Source organism: Sus scrofa, chromosome 5, assembly GCF_054392235.1.
Source record: "Sus scrofa isolate SSC_HxYL_T2T_F1_AM1 chromosome 5, Sscrofa_HxYL_maternal_Yorkshire_Landrace_v2.0, whole genome shotgun sequence".
Classification (NCBI taxonomy): Eukaryota; Metazoa; Chordata; class Mammalia; order Artiodactyla; family Suidae; genus Sus; species Sus scrofa.
In genome coordinates, this window is record NC_139387.1 from 80,841,327 (window position 1) to 80,858,854 (window position 17,528).

At 44.4% G+C, this 17,528-nt stretch overlaps 2 protein-coding genes across 3 annotated transcripts in view; one reads left to right on the plus strand and one right to left on the minus strand.

Moving 5' to 3' along the window:
- PRICKLE1 (prickle planar cell polarity protein 1) overlaps positions 1–16,845 on the minus strand; it is a 118,852-nt gene extending 102,007 nt beyond the window's left edge. For both annotated transcript variants that reach the window (XM_021092560.2, XM_021092559.2), the window contains exon 1: positions 16,582–16,845. The gene's annotated coding sequence lies outside the window, so the exon portion shown is untranslated. The remainder of the gene's footprint in view (positions 1–16,581) is intronic.
- LOC146403479 (uncharacterized) lies at positions 7,476–17,059 on the plus strand. The gene is made up of 2 exons (XM_084957822.1): positions 7,476–7,644; positions 10,041–17,059. Exon 2 carries the CDS (start codon positions 16,499–16,501, stop codon positions 17,057–17,059), a length of 561 nt encoding a protein of 186 aa, XP_084813948.1. The 5' UTR covers positions 7,476–7,644; positions 10,041–16,498.
- Positions 17,060–17,528: the final 469 nt, after the last annotated feature.

The following is a 17,528-nucleotide window of genomic DNA, read 5'->3' on the forward strand; positions in this document are numbered from 1 at the left end:
TCTTTTGTTGTTGTTGCTATTTCTTGGGCCACTTCCGTGGCATATGGAGGTTCCCAGGCTAGGGGTCGAATCGGAGCTGTAGCCACCGGCCTACGACAGAGCCACAGCAACGTGGGATCCGAGCCGCGTCTGCAACCTACACCACAGCTCACGGCAACGCCGGATCGTTAACCCACTGAGCAAGGGCAGGGACCGAACCCGCAACCTCATGGTTCCTAGTCGGATTCGTTAACCACTGCGCCACGACGGGAACTCCTGATTTGCTTTTTAAAAGTAGGGGACTTTAGGGGTTCCTACTGTGGTGCAACGGGATTGGTGGCATCTTGGGAGCGCTGGGACGGACACGGGTTCGATCCTCGACCCTGCCCAGCGGGTTAAGGATCCTGTGTTGCCACAGCTGTGGCTTAGGTTGCAACTGAGGCTCAGATCTGATCCCTGGCCTGGGAATTCCATATGCTGTGGGGCAGCCAAAAATGGAAAGAAAAAAAAAAGTAGGATACTTTATGTTGTTATGGGGTTTTTTTTTGTTGTTGTTGTTTTTTCCAGCTGAATCACAGTTTTAACAGGAGATCAAGAAATAACAATCAGGAAATGAAGAAAAGAGTTCATCTCTTCTGAGTCTACTGTCCGCTGTTCCTGCTAGGTAAGGTTTTTTAAACTTAAAAAAAAGTTTTATGAAAACAAAATGGAGATACCAACATAATAAAACACATCTGGAGGCCACTTGGTGACATTCAGGCTTCGTTTTTATCCAACCACGAGCTTTCATGGCAGGCTCTTCCAGTACTGAAGCAGATGTCATAAAAGGGTAATGTATACTTATTGTATAATGTTGTCTAAACACTTGAGGCTGAAATTGAAACCTGGCAGGGAAACTGAAGCGTAAATAAATTTAGATTGTACCAACATAACAATGAAAAGTCACAAGTGTAAATAAATACCTGGTGGGTCGGCCAGGTTAATGCAATATTTGAGGAGACTAGAGAGCCCTTATTCAGATGCTTAAAGTCAACTACAGTCAAAAAGACAGGGTCACAATTACAGTTGTCAAAATTCATCTTTTACTTCTGACTGACACCGAGCTATTAGAAAGGTGGCAATAAGTCCATGACTAAGAGCATAATTAATCTTAGAACCACACATAAAGATCTGAAATTCAGCGAGCATCATGTTTATGTTTCCTGCCTCAGCACAGTTTTCCTTCTGTGTAAAATGAGCCACTGCCCAATTCTCATGGCTTAGCCAACTCCTATTCAATCGTTAAGACCCAAGCTGACCATTGACTCCTCTCTGGGAGGGGCCTTCCGTAACAATTTACAGAACAAATGACTCCCACCATTGGCTCTGTGCCACTACCATGTCCAGTGCATTTCTCTAGGCCTGCCTCTCTCACAGGATTTCACAGCTTAGTGCTTACAGCTTTCCTTCCCAACAAAACGGTGAGCTCTTCAGAGCCAGGAACCACTTGTATTAGATGTCTGTATTCCCAGAGCCTAACACAGTGCCTGGTGAACCTCAGGGTTCAATGAACGTGTGCTGAAGTGAAAATGATGCCCCCAAACTGAAATAAAAATGGGGAGGTTGAACACGAAATGGTTAACACGCTTCTGTACGCGCAATTTCTTCTTATTCTTCAGAGGAGAGGAAAGGTGGCAATGGATAGGTACTGTCACTTTGAAGTCAATAAATGGTGGGGAAAAGAGGCAAAAGATGAAAGGTTCTGTATATCCATCTAAGGAGCCAGAACAACAGAAACCGCTGTGACCCGTTCCTAAAACCTCTCTGCAAAAGTATGCCAACTGGAACCTGGAGGGCTGGCCTCCACACCAAGGAGCAGATGTGACTTTCTTTTTATGCCCCCCTCTACCGGGCTGCTGAGGAGGCCCACAAAGGTGTCATTAAGAGATGGACTGCCTTCCCTGGGAACGGTTCACACCCCGCACTACCATGTGATAGCGTTTGATCTTTGAGGTATGCCTGAGGTGACCCAGATTCAAACTGGTGCTTATTAATGCCACATTTATAGAGTCTTCCTAGTGGAACAGCACTTAGAGTCACTGGCGACTGTGCTGGGAGATGGGCCACGGCTCAGGGCTGTGAAGAGCTCACAAACTCCAGCTTCTGAGATAGAATACAAACGGTACCCTCCTTCCCCATGGGCTGTCTGCAGCTTCGGGCCCAGCCCCATCAGATGTGATTACGATCCAAGGGCCTGGGCATTTGCTTAAAAGTTATTGACTTAATTAATCAGAGAGTTACAAAAATGGAACACCCAGGCCAGTAGGTGTGGTGACATAAGCCAATATGTATTAAGATGAATACACAGAGAGTTTCACCATTTACTGAGTATTTACACCAATTTTATTGGGAGAGTGGGGGAGACATTATTACGGTTTTCAAAAATATTAGGAAGGCAACTAAAATGGATGGTGGGCTACTCTTGTTTTCCAGCAAACCATCGCTAAACCTCCCCCAGTTAATTCCAATTTGGTCAATGGACATACAAACTTTAAACAAAATTATAATCACATGTGATTACATAAGTGAACATACTACTTTGAGTTTTCTATAAAATTTCCACATTTCCCATGTATAAACATTGTACTCACATTTGTAACTTTTAGAATGAATATAAATATGCCATGGTTGTAACTAAATCAGATTAATCATTTGCTCTTAAGATTACTGCATTTTTTAACCTTCTCATATTAATTATAATGTAACTTACTAAACCAGACTTTAGTAACGGGAAATGTATACTCTTTTTAGGTCTTTAAAAGACAGCTACTGTTGAATTTTGAATTGGCCACACTGAATTATGAATAAAGAGATCATTTTAAAGAGTTGCATCTAGCGAACATGAATAATTTTGAATAGACTGGGGTTTTTTTTTTAATTTTTTTTTTTTTTTTTTGCTTTTTAGGCCACACCACAGCATATGGAAGTTCCCAGGCTAGGGGTCAAATTGGAGCTACGAGTGCCAGCCTATGCCACAGCCACAGCAATGCAGGATCCGAGCCATGTCTGCGACCTATACCACAGCTCATGGCAATGATGGGTCCCCAACCCACTGAACAAAACCAGGGATCAGACTCACATCCTCATGGATCCTAGTGGGGTTCGTTAACCGCTGAGCCATGAAGGGATCTCCTTGAATAGATTGTCAAGTAAGTCTAGTCAAAGACTCAGGTGATGCTGATGATGATAACGTCAACTCCATTTATTACCAATCCCCCTGAAGTTAGAGCCTCCAAATCCAGTGTTTTAGAGTCAAGGAAATTTTGAGCCTAAAAGGTCATCAGGTCTCTCACTTTATCATTTAGGAAACTAAGGCCCAGAGTGAGGAAGAAGTCCAGAAATTAAATGACTTATTTAAGATTGCATGCCAGTTGGTAGTTGAGGCTATAATTATCTAAATGCATTTAATATGAGACAAATATAAACAGTGATAGTTACAAAACAATAAAACATCAAAAAATTTTAGATAAATTACAAGTGCTTGCTAATTTTCCTCTTTCTTTTCTCTCTTTCCTTCAAAAAATTGAACCATAAAATGTTAATTTAAAAAATATTTTTTTCTTTTTTAGGGTCACACCTGTGGCATATGGAAGTTCCCAGGCTAGGGGTCGAATCGGAGGTGCAGCTGCTGGCCTACACCACAGCCACAGCAACACCAGATCCTTAACCCACTAAGTGAGGCCAGGGATCAAACCCGATCCTCATGGATTTATTAAGGAACCACCAAACCAAAGCTCCTTAGGAGGGTGCATCTTGACCCAACAGGCAGCTTCTCCTGTTAAAAACTAAACTGGAGTGACAGGAGACCGGTCAGGGCAGGGGTGGCACCTCTTTCCTCCTCCTCCTTGCCTTAGTTATAAACACCATGGAGAACAGTATGGAGGTTCTTCAGAAAACTAAATATAGAACTACCCATATGATCCAGCAATGCCACTCTGGGCATATATCTGGACAAAACTTTCATTCAAAAAGATACATGCACCCTTATGTTCACTGTAGCACTATTCACAATAGCCAAGACATGGAAACAATCTAAATGTCCATTGATAGATGAATGGATTAAGAAGATGTGGTACATATATACAATGGAATACTACTCAGCCTTAAAAAAGAATGAAATAATGCCATTTGTAGCAACATGGATGCAACTAGAGATTCTCAGACTAAGTAAGAAAGAGAAAGACAAATACCATATGATATCATTTATATCTGGAATCTAAAAATGGCAAAAAATGAACCTATCTATAGAAAAGAAACAAACTCACAGACATGGAGAACAGAGTTGTGGATGTCAAGGGGGAGAGGGGAGGAAGTGAGATGGACTGGGAGTTTGGGGCTAATAGATGCAAACTACTATAATTAGGATGGATGGGCAATAAGGGCCTCCTATAGAGCACAGGGAACTGTGTCCAGTCTCTTGGGACAGAATATGATAGGGAATAATATGAGAAAATGAATGTGTGTGTGCGTGTGAGAGAGAGAGAGACTGGGTCATTTTGCTGTATAGCAGAAATTGGCACAACACCGTAAATCAACTATACCTTAATTTAAAAAAGCAAATTAAAAAAAACCCTAAACTGGGGATAACCTTGGTTAGACCTCTACATAAAGATGCTGCAGAGCTAAATGAGATGAATCCCAAAATACTTTGTGTACTTCAGAGGTATTAGCCTTATTATTAGTCCAGAAGCCCCAAGTTAAAACCTGATCATTTCTGGACAAATAAGTTAGCGCAGCTCCGTAATAGGAAAGCTGACTCACTGCCAATTTGGCCCTGGAAAATGAGACATTAAAATAATAATTTCAAGCAACGAGGTTTTCTACTAAGCTGGCTGAAATCACTTAGAGGATTAGCTTTCCACCTCTGGAATTTGTCAAGATTTCTCAAGTGAAAGACAGTCCACCATCCTTCTTATTTCAACCTAAAAGGCAACACTGCAAGTCTGTCTGAAGATACTGCCTCAATGTGTTTTTTTAAAGTTACAGAAGAGCATGCATGCACTGTGAAGAGGGCAGTCACATAGCCTCTTTGTTACGAATATTTAATCTTACTTCCATTAATATGGCTATGCCGTTACATATCATTGACCACTTTGTGGTAGAGAGAAGAGAGGCCTATGTGATCAGTTTCTTTCCTCACACTTAGTTTCTCTGGCTTTATTCAGATACAGGAGGAAACTCCCCTGTAGCTGCCAATCCCCACTCCCCACCAACCAAGAAAAAAAAAGAAAAGAAAAAACACATCAAAAAAAAAAAAAAAAAAAAAAAACCTGTTTTGGGAGTTCCCGCTGTGGCTCAGTGGTAACAAACCCAACTAGTACTCATGAGGACGCAGGTTCAATCCCTGGCCTCGATCAGTGGGTTAAGGATCCAGTGTTGTCATGAGCTGTTGTGTAGGTTGTAGACAGGGCTCAGATCCCACGTTGCTGTGGCTGTGGCTGTGGCGTAGGCCAGCAGCTGTAGCTCCCATTCAACCCCTAGCCTGGGAACTTCCATATGCTGCAGGTATGGCCCTAAAAAAGCCAAAACAAAAAGCAAAAAACACAAATCAGAATATTGATTTCTGCTTTTCTCTTCTATGTAACAGTTAAATGGTCCACAAATGCCCACCCTGTGAAACGAGGGTGGGTGGTCATTTGCTAACTCTAGAGTCCCAGGCTAAGAATAAGAACATAAGTATAAAACTCCAACTTGTTTATGCATATTATTATATGTATTCTTAGACTGGGGAGGGGGCGTTCCAGTTAGAAGCTCCCTAAATTTTGGCAGTCATTCATTCTGCAGGTACTTATTAAGCACCTACTATGTGCATGACTCTAAGATTGGGGATAAGGTAATAGACAAAACGGCCTTGAGATTTCTACATGGAATAAGTAGCTACAATAGGCAAATACCTGCCCAGTAGTGGCAAGTGCTATGGAGAAAAGCGAGGCAGGGAAGGGGGTTTCTGGAGTGCTGGGTGGTGGCTGGGGAAGGCGAAGGTGCTGCTCTTTTACGGAAGGTGATCAAGGAGGACTTCCTGCTATCAGGTGACTTTTGAGCTGAGACCTGAAAGGCTGGAGAAAGGCATGAGCCGACCTGGAAAAACTGACACGTGTCTTTTTCTATTAGCCTGAAGTCCAGAACCACCAAGGAGATGAGCTATGAAAGTTCAGGGAAGTGGCACCTGCAAACTGTAAGGCTTACACCAGACTTCAGTTTCTCACCAATGATCCCGAAACCCTGCTTGGTGACTACTTAATTTTTTCCTGACGGACATGCCTCACAGCCGTCTCTCTTCATGTCATGACTAAGAGAGAGTTTTCCAGTTACATTGTGCAAACAACGCAAGCAGGTAATTCAGGTGCCAGTGTCCATTCCGAGGCCCTGTTCGCTGAATGGGCAATGGGCAATGGGCATACAGTAGGAAAAAAGGCTGACACAGGCTGATTTTGCTACTGTTCGTGCCTAAACAGTGAAAAAGTTCAAGGGAAACTGGACAGTTATCCAGGTTTTAGAATGGTGAGTTTTTAAAGCTCTTCTGAAAGAAAACACCACACTTCCTCGCCTCAGCCTGGCAACATACGACAACAAAAATCAAGGAACCCAGCTACGTATCAAATTTCTCCTTTCTGTCCCTACTATGTGGACACAGCCAGCAGAAAAACGGACTGCGTTAAGTTCTTTTTATTTAGTCTATGTTCTACAGTAATGACAGGAAAGACAAGGAAGAAAGCACAGAAACAAGATGGGCAGCGAGCTCTTTTAATCAATTTCCACAAAATGATGCACCCAAGAAATTTCCTGCACTTGCCAAGAAAACTTTCAGATGCACCATAGCTATGATGAGAAAAACTGAGTATGTGCTTCTCCTATTTGACTGAGATATTCTGATTTATCTTACCTAGAAGATAAATACCTACACACGTACATATACACACACGCTGTGGATATAGACCGTTTTAAAGCACTTTATATGTTATGAAATACATGATGTGCAATCTTGTCTGTCAAAGGATCCAACATAATTGCTAGCTATAAAAAATAATTATAATTAGCTAGTTTAAAGATTACTTCATGAATCTAAAAAAAAAATGCAAACTGGCATTTCTTTTGTTGAAAATGAACAAAGAGCTTAATTACACACAAGCACACTTTATTAAGAAATTTGTATTAATAAAGATCTCTTTAAATTGTTTGACCTTTGTAATTTAAAATATTTTGAAATAAGACTTAAAATTGTAATGACACTGTAAATTTGTCAGATAAGCTCTGAAACCTGTATAGTGATTTGGTTGGGTTATACTTCTTAAAGTGACACACAAAGGTGATAGCAGAAGACCGGTCAATCATTTATTCCACAAATGCAGGAGCCCAAGAGATAAGGAAACGTCTGACAAACTATAGTTTTCATAGGATAAACTATGTTAGTTTTTCATACTATATTAGTTATATTTTCAAGTAATAAGCTTGGTATCTTTTTTTTTTTTTTTTTTGGTCAACCTCCAGATACTTTTTCAGGTGAAGTACTTTCACATTGAAAGCAACGAGACCAACTGGTAACTTGCAAAAAAATACAATCAATACATGATAGAGGGAGTTCCCGTCGTGGCGCAGTGGTTAACAAATCCGACTAGGAACCATGAGGTTGCCGGTTCGGTCCCTGCCCTTGCTCAGTGGGTTAACGATCCGGCGTTGCCATGACCTGTGGTGTAGGTTGCAGACGCGGCTCGGATCCCGTGTTGCTGTGGCTCTGGCGTAGGCCGGTGGCTACAGCTCCGATTCAACCCCTAGCCTGGGAACCTCCATATGCTGCAAGAGTAGCCCAAGAAATAGCAAAAAGACAAAAAAAAAAAACAAAAACAAAAACAAAACATGATAGAGTACCTCGAAGATCTGGAAACATAAGAGATAGAATGAATTTATTATGCTGCTTTTCAGATGAACAATTATACCTATTCTTTGAAATCTGGAGGTACTTTACCTGAAAGGTGTCTGGAAGTTGACAAAACATATTGAGCATACTGTTTTATTTTACTTTTAAAAATTTTTTTTTGCTATTTAGAGCTATGGAGCAGATGGGAGGTTCCCAGACTAGGGGTCGAATCGGAGTTGCAGCTGTGGCTACACCACAGCCACAGCAACACCAGATCCAAGCCGAGTCTGCGACCTACACCACAGCTCATAGCAACGCCGGATCCTCAACCCACCGAACCAGGTCAGGGGTCGAACTTGCAACCTCATGATTCCTAGTTGGATTCGTTTCTGCTGCGCTGCCATGGGAGCTCCTATTTTACTTTATTTTTAATTTATCTTTTATTGAGGTAACATTGGCTTGCAACATTATATAAGTTTCATGCAGACAACATTATATTGATGCTCCTTACACTACGGAAGGCTAACAATAGTATTTTAAAATCACTAACATCACATTTTCAAAGTTTCCTGACTCTGGGGGGCTCTCTGAAGTTGCCATGCGCACTGTGAGTCCGGCACTGTGTTAGGCGTTGGGTGTGCAACGGGGAACTAACATGGTTCCTGGCTCACATCTATCACCGTCCACTCACAGGAGGAGAACACACAATTTCCTGGACCTGGGTTAAAATGACGTCTATTTCTTGATGGCAACATTCGCTATGAAGAATCAATGAATGAATGAACAAAAGAGAAAGGAAGGAAGGAAAAATGTTCAGCCTAGTAGGATTAGAAACATAAAATTTTAGAACTGGAAGGAAATCTCAGAGATCATCTAATTTAGTGGCTCTTAACCACAGCTGTGCATCAAATTACTTGAGGAGCGTTTCCAAGTTAAATGTGCAAGACTCCACCCCAAGCCTCCTGCCTTAAAAATCTCTGTGTATTTTCATTTTGAAAAAGCTCCATAGGTGTTTATGGCTCAAACCTTTGGTTAATATGCACTGATCTGGCTCAGTTCCCTCACTTTATATATGAGGGAACCAAGGCCCAGAGAGGCTGAGTGGCTGACCCAAAATCGCACAGTTATTGGACTGTGTTCCAAATTTTCTGATTTACAGAAAAATGATGGTAGAAAAACTATCCAGTTCTGCACTCTTCTGCCACATCACTACTGATGATTCTTGAATCTCTACTCAAGAAACAGGATAAGTGCTTTGGTCAGGACAACTCCTCAACCAAAAGTTACGGAACCAAAGTAAAAAAGCCAGTGTGTACGGGCAACACAAACAACAAACAAAGAGCCATCACGTACCATAGTAACCCGGTTCCTTCCTGCTTCAACAGCCAAGTCAAGCTGCTCCCATTCAAACATCCTTATGCCTATCAGTTTCTCATTTTGGCACTGCCATGAATAATCATTTTGGGGTTTTGTGGATTAGAAGAAGAGGATGATTTTTCTGGTTTATTCCTCAAATTCAGAAGGTTAAAAATATGTTTCCAATACCTCAATATGAAGAAAGCCTGGTCTGCTTTTAACACGTTTGGCAGGACTTGAGGACATGTTTTTGGCTATTAGCCTGACAAGCTGTTTAAGCTTATAGAAGACCCACAAAGGGAACTTATATGATTAAGTCAGTTAAACACAAACATCTTCTCTGTGTATTTTATTCCCTCCCTTCACATTCACAAAAACATTAAAGGCTAAAGCATTTCAGAACTAACTGGGTGAGGGGGGCAAGTTATTTATCACTTCAGCTCCTTTCTCAAGGCTTGTGTAAATAAGAACCATGGCAACTCAAAAGAAATTATTCATGTGATCCTTGCAATGAACAAAGCTAAGCATCAGAAAGGAGTTCGAAATTCCTATGAAGCATATGTAGTTTCTTACAAGAAACATCTGTGATTCTCTAATGCACTTCAGCCTTAACTTTATCTCTTTCTAAAAATTATGTAACATGCATATACTTCAAGCACCGAACATACTTACTAATTACATAGTCACAGAAGAATTTCAAATGCCTGTCTCCTTTGGACACACATTATAACAAAGTATTGCAACACAAGAGCACTAAGCAGGAGTTCCCGTTGTGGCGCAGTGGTTAACCAATCCGACTAGGAACCATGAGGTTGCGGGTTCGGTCCCTGCCCTTGCTCAGTGGGTTGACAATCTGGCATTGCCGTGAGCTGTGGTGTAGGTTGCAGACGCGGCCGGTGGCTACAGCTCCGAATGGACCCCTAGCCTGGGAACCTCCATATGCTGGGGGAGTGGCCCAAGAAATGGCAAAAAGACAAAAAATTAAAAAAAAACAAGAGCACTAAGCAGTCTTCTTACATAAGATCTAACAGTTCCTTAAATTGTTCGGCAGCGCTGTTTTAGAGCAAAGCAAAATGCCACGCTATCTGGCTCTTTTTCAGGTCCTAATGAAGGAACTTAGAGTCTTCAAGCATGTAAATAACATAGTTAGAAACATCCATTACAGTTAACAAGTTATGAATGTCTTCAGAAGAATGCCATATTATTGGCATTCTATCACAAAGATTGGCTTTCTATCACAAAGATGAAAGAACGAAAAAAAGAAGTACAAATGCCTTTGCTGCAACTCTGACATGGTTTAAATCCGTTTGCTATTATTAGGCTGAAGGAGTACGCGAGGGGTGAGTGTGTGTGTGTGGATCCGGAAGACAGTATTTCAATCGGGGCAGAGGACCTGGCCAACACAGAAGCAGGTTTTAATAGAATTTCTACTTGAACCATGGTGACCATAGTGGGTTGTGTCACTACCACAATGGGCAGGCCGGGGTGCTCGCCTGGTAAGGCAAGATAAACCTCATTTTATGTCGAAATGAGCAAACTTCCTCTAAGAAGGTTTGCTTGATTGAAAGTTTCCAGGGAGAAAGGGCAAATCCGAGGGATGGCTGGTGGGCAGTTCTTAAGGTCTGCTGCTTTCCTAAGGCTAACCTTCCCCTTCTAGCTTGGCTCAAAGGCCAACATTCATTGGTGGTAGTCTTTTGCATTGAGGCAGTAACCGAACCTCCAGATCTCAAAGATCCCTGGCAGCCCGGGTTAATTTCAGCTGTCTCTACTGGGGCTACATGAAACATGGCATTTACAAATTTGGATTATATAGTGCTATTTATTACCTGATGGAAGACTTCCACAAATGCCAGAAGAGACGTTGGCGTTTATGCAAGTCGACTACTGTGTGACCCAAAGAAGCACTAGATTCTATAGGCTGTGTTTGCCAGGATTGAAAGGGCCTATGTGAAAACGCCTTAATTAGGACCATCTTAGCACCTCAGCTACTGGATACCCTCTAGCTCTAGGTGTTATATTTCAAATGGGCCAACAAATCATCCTGGAAACAGAACCTCCTCCCACCCCGACCTCAGTCCTGTAACTAATCCCTGTAACTCGGAGTCCTGAGAGTGTATATTTTATTTTCAGATTTAATAAGTATATCTGGTAGCTATTAAAAGATTTAAGCCACTACCGTTTTTCAAAGGTTTCAGTGTTGAGAGATTTCAAGCCCACAGAGGGGGCAATCTGGAGGGCTTGGCTACTGTAGAATGGTGAAATTATTTCACTGGCTCCCTGCAACTGCACCCCACCCCAAACTCTTCTGCTTTAAGGATATTTGTACTGAATTTTCTCTATGCTTTTAATGTGTCTTTAACACATGTTCACAGGCAGACAAAAAGAAAAATAGAAGATGTGAAGGAAAGACACCATATCAAATCTTCGGTGACCAAAAAAGATAATTATAAGGACAGATCCCTAAAGAAGGAGGGGAAAAGATTCGGAAACATTGGCTACTTAAAATAGCCTATCAGATCATCCTTCCTTCTTTTCTTCTTTGGGGAAACCCAAACTGCTGCACAACGGTTCTCTAAGTTCTCCTTTATGGAATAGTCCTCATGCTTGGGCAAAGCCAGCCATCCTAGGAAACCAGGGCCAATATTGTATCACATTAAGTGGTGGCTACTTCATATCAACTTTTTTTTTTTTTTGAAAGGTGACAAAAGGGGGGTGGTGGTGGTGGAAGGTGGTTATAAAAAACTTCACAGGAAACCAAATAGCCTTTATTTAAATTAAAAGCAATCACAGCCTGATTCTTGGAACACACTTGGAAAAGCTTTTTGGCATGCAGCTGCTACATGCCGCCAATATTGTGTGTAATTGGAAACATTTCAAACAGAATTGTTACCCAAGTCAAAGACCTTAATTGCGAGCTGTGGGATCTCGCCTGGGATAAAAGCAGGGCAGCTGAGTGAGAGCATGCTGCATCGAGGGGTCCCCTTACCGGCCGCATCTGACTACAATATTTTCAGTGGATTATTGACAACTCTTCTTTCCGGAGGCCCAATGGGACAAGAAGCAAACAGAGCAAGGCGCGCACAGAGCAAAAGCTGGTGGGTGCCACCACTCAGCAACTGGGACAAAACTCTTAGAAAGGAGTCCCTGACTTCAGTACTCTAACAACTGAAATAACACAGTCCGCACTCTCCCCCACCCCCAAGTGTGTAATCCACCAGAAATGAAAGGCTTCTCTCCGGAGAGTTTGCCCAAAGCCTACCAGCGAGAAAAAGGCAAGTGCGGGTGAATTGATCAGTTGTTTTTTAGGATTTCTTAGGACCAAATTAGGGACAGGTGGGACAAAGTCAAGGCAAATGACAGCTGCTTGCTAGTTTACAGCTCTAAGTTTTAAAATGTTTCCACTGGCTTCTGCCTTGCTGCCATTTTTATTGTCATTTTTACACTGAAAATCTCTTTTCCCGGGGAAATGAATCTGGAAAGGTCTAATCAGTTCAGGCTGGGCAATTGTTCTTGTTCCTAGAGAGGTCCCTTCAAATGTGACCACAATGCATTTAAAGTTTAGTCTAAACAAGCGCACGCAACAGAGACTACAGGAAGAAATATTACGTTCTCTTTGAGAGGTCTGATCCCTCCTCCCCCACCCCCGAGGGACCTGGAAATAGTCCGAGTCAGTGGACCCCTGGCTCAGGAATGGTTCTTGGAAAAATCGTGTCATTCTGGCACTCAGGAAAAGGATCCGATTATCCTGTCCTGTCTCCTCGCCAGAAGTGTCATGACATCAGCGTGCTCCAACTTGTAAAGCCTGTCTCTTCCCACCAGCCCTCCTTCAGGAGAGAGGGCGTGAGGGGAACAGGGAGGCAGGTGGGTCCCTCTGCATGTTCCAGCCAGGCCTCTTCCGCTCTTGCAAGACGTTCCTCTACCAACACACACAGTTAACCTCTGTGACATGAGTTCTGCAGGGCCATGAACGAGAAGGTTGGGTACTGGTTCCTGGTGGTGCTCAGGTGCAACCCTTGTGTGTGTCCAGAGGTGGAAGAGCCCGGAAGGTCCTGGCACTCAGCTCTGGCTCCACATGCTGCCTGAGGTTTCGAGGAACTGCACCAATGCAGGACTTGGTGCCAGGACTGCTAGACTTTCTTCATCCAGCTTGTTCGCTCACACCAACCTTTTTAGGACATTAGTGCACAATCCAGGCACGATATTAGTGCACAGTTATCCTGTGACCAGAAGGAAAGGCAGGAATGGCTCCTCGAAAACACCTACCGACCAACCAACCAACCAACCAAGCAACACAACGCTTCATTTTCCCAACTCCTTCTTGTGAAATAATCATACCTGCATTTAAGAAAACTGAAGAGTCTCACACTTAAGAGTTAAGCAGTTACCATTATTTTATGCAACACTGGAGGAAAAATGATAGGTTTTTTTTCCCCCCAAGGGAAAGGAGTCTATGGTGGTCTATTGGCATATTTAAAATTTCATGCACATATGAGAATCACTTTGACTTTTTAACTACTTTCCTTCGTTAAAAGGACATTTTTGCTCTTTGTAAACTACTTTAACCAGAAAATTAACTGCAGTAACTAGAACACTACTAACGACAATCTTTCCTGAAAACTGCTTCCTGTAAAATGAAAAGCCCAAACTATAGGTATACATCACTAAAAGAGTTACTTATCTACTGGGAAACCATTTTCAAAATTCTTGTTCCATTTTATGAGTATTATGAAAAATCACTTGTAACACCCTCTCTGGTTTTCAGGTAATAACAAAAGGTTGTATCTGACAATGTCACTTTTTGAACCTTAGATTTCAGCTTCCTTTTTAAAATTCTAGCTTAAGAAATTTTAAATTGTAACCTCTCTTCTTTTATGTCTTTTCAGAGTTATTACAGGACAGGACATTAGGAATAACCAGACTTTTACCCACATCTAACTCTCAACCATAGTTTAGCCCTGAACCCTATAAGGGCCTTCCCCTGCCGCCCCAGCTGATATTAGATTTTATTTGGGTGACCCAAGCTGACTCACTGCAATCTCCTTTATTATACAGACAAATCCTTGATTTTCAAAACATGATTAAACTTTTTAGATTTCATTGGCATTGCTGGCAGAACTGATTGAATCTGCCACTTGAGTGAAATACATCTCTTTTCTTTTAAAAACCTGTGAACCAACAGGCTCACTCGGTGATAAACCACTAATTAGTACCAAATTAAGGGTGGAAAACTTAATTTACAGGACCCAGTCGCTTACGTCAATATGGCTACCCCTATGTCCCACCCAGGCCACGAGTCCTCCAACAAAACTGCCCCCACCTCCTTCCTGCCTAGGCTTATTCACAAGAAAGAGTCACTATTGTTAGCCATGGCTTATCAAAACACAGATTTTCAAGTTCATCAGCAAGTGTGCTAACTTTCAACTGTGAGTAACGTCCATTTATTTCCAGCACCTTTCTGTTTTAATACGGAGAGCAATGCATTGTTAACCTTTAAATCCTTTGTATAAACATCTCTGGAAGAGCTTGTAAAATATCTTGTGTGTTTCCTGACTCACCAGATGATGGCATTTAGAAACCCCCTGGTACCAGCAGGTGCTGTATTTTGCTTTCTTCAGGCTCCAGCTGGGTTACAATGACAGATTCCCATCCCAGGCCAGGCCCAGCCACCTAGGCTAGGACCACATGGAGGCAAGCCGAACCGGGCCCCACCAGACAGCAAGATAAATGGCTGCTGTTTAAGTTTAAAATCCCCTGGTGGGAGTAAATATTGTTCCAGAGAAAAAGCCTTGACAAATATTGCGTCATCCTTCCAGAACTGTCTTGATTAAAACAGAATCTTTGGATTAAGTTGGTGCTCAATTCCAAATGTATCGATCTTGCTGTCATGGGATTTTTTTTTTTTTTTCTTTTCCCTTCCAAGTCTGAAAACAGACATATTGTTGGGGATGGTCAAACAAGGCTGCCGCCTCCCAAGGGGTTAGAGTCCACTCCGATAATAGAAGGCGGCTGAACACTGACACTTCACTCAGGATAATGGAGACAGCAAAGGCTTAGTGGGAAAAGGCCAGTTGTCACCTAAGTGACAGGCAACAGCTGAGCTCACACATCTGGAGCCAGACCGGGCAAACATGCAGCGACCCTCACCGGTCTACACCTTGGGTCTGTCTGAAGTAACAGATGGACGTTCCTTTTACTCCAGAAGCATATTAAAAAATATATCTGATGGGGAACCACATCAATTATGTAACGTCGGCTGCAGACACTGCCTTCCGAAGTACTGATTCAAATTGGGAGGTCGGCAAAACTGTACCGCAGGCACACACAGAATTTCATTACCTACACCCTGTCCTTCATAAAAGCCATAGGAAAAGCCACATATATACCCACGCTTTTTATAGCACAGATGCATCTGAACTCCTCCGGAGAGGCAGGAGCCTCACAGGCTCTTCTCCTTTAGGCAGTTCCCGTGCTGGCTTCCTCACCTTGCTCAGGGCCACAACAGCTGCTTCCCATACTCTTCAAAATCAGCAACCAAACGTGTTTGGCTTGTGATTCTGAGTCCTCCTTAGGCAAGCTGGAACTCTGCGGAGCCAGCCATCCTTCCCCCACCCCCACCTCCTTCTTCAGCCTCCCCAAGACAATCTGTGGACAATTTTCCCAAAGTCCCCAGAATAACACCGCACTGCCAATAGTCGCCGGCGATGCCGTTTGTTTTTCTTAGAGGGCAATGTAAATTTAACAGCTTTCTGCTGCATCCTGAGTCCCGGTCCTGCTAATTATTAACATGCCTGATTTCTTCAACTTTTTCTCCCTAAAGGGAAGAAGACGCTCCCATTCTTTCCCATATCCGTGTTACATTCAGAAAACACCACTGCTGGGGCGGGAGGGGAGCGGGGAGCTGGTGCACCCCAGCCAAAAAGCAATCGGTCCTTTCCCCCAGAGCCTTAGGAGAGAATCCGCACCCTCCCCGCGGACGCCAGTAGGTGACAGGCGATCCTAAGCGGCGGACACAGGCCAACCTTCCTGGCCTCGTTGCGTCCCGCAGAGCCCTAACTCTGGGGCCACTGAGCGGGTTTCCCCGCAGGAGAGAATCAAGAGTTGGTTGTGATGCAGCAAACCGGAGCCGTGCGTGCAGCCTATCCGAAGCCCTCTTGGTACTGCAGCCCCAGTATCTGCTTTCGCTGTCTACACAACCCAACAAACCAATTATACCCATCTCCCCCATTTTCTGCGACACCAACCCAGCCTGGGTGCCAATGACCCCCCGCAATGACGCGGACCTTGCCCGGCCCTTCCCCTGCGCGCTCGCCCCCCACCGCCGCACCCGTAGCCCTTCTGCGGAGCCCACTCACCCGGGCGAGGGAGCCGGACTCGGCTAGACGGTCGTCGGCGCCGCGGCGGGTCTGCGGAGCTGCGGTCCACGGAGTCAGGGGCGGGCGAGGGTGGGCAGGACGCGAACCATCCGGAGCCCGGGACGTGGCTGGGGCGGCCGCGGCGCCCCCGCGGAGGTCAGTGCAGGCAGCGCGAGGCGGGCACGCTCCGGGGCGCGCTGTCGGGCGCGGCGGCCGCGGGAGGCGGCGCTCGCTGGGTTGCAGGCAGAGTGCGCCCCGCAGCCCAGCCCGCGCCGCGCCACCGCGCACCCCGCCCTCGGCCGCGGGCCCGGCGCGAGCGAAAACGCGGAGCGCGGATGCCGCCGCGGGATCCGGGACGCTCGCGCGCCCACGCGCCCCCTGCTCGGCCACGAGAGGCAAGATCTGCTCCCGGCTCCTGCTGCAGAGGGCGCGGGGAGGCCGGGCGTGCAGGACTTGCTTGGCGCAGCGGGAGGGCTGAGCTGGGCGCCAGGGATCTGTTGCACGAAGTTCGCAAGGGCACAACCCAGATTCTCAAGTGCTGTTGGGTCGTCTCCTCTGCCCCGCCCCCCCCCCTTTTAAAGGCTTCTTCTTTTTTTTTTTTTTTTTAAACAAACCATTCTGATGGATGGAAAGACAGGAAGGGTGAAAGGGGGGGAAAAGACAAACCCAATTTCCTCTGATCAAACGATTTGGGGGTTGCCTCTTTGGGTTTCTTTTCCTTTGACTTGGGCGGGGGCGGGGAGAGTTAATTAAACTCTTACTTAGATTCCTTCCGGCGCGCGCCTCGCCTTGCTGGGGGCCCGCTTGGACTCGATCCTACCTTGTGTAACCCCCCTCTGGGCTGTCTCCACCTCGGAGCAAGCAACCAAAGATTTGGCTTTTAGTCCGTTCCCTTCCCTCCTAGACGGTGCTGGTCATATCGAAATCTCAAAGTCTGGGTACTGCAC

Bases quoted from the DNA above. Each gene is read 5' to 3' on its own strand.
- LOC146403479 (XM_084957822.1), top strand. From the start codon at position 16,499: ATGACGCGGACCTTGCCCGGCCCTTCCCCTGCGCGCTCGCCCCCCACC.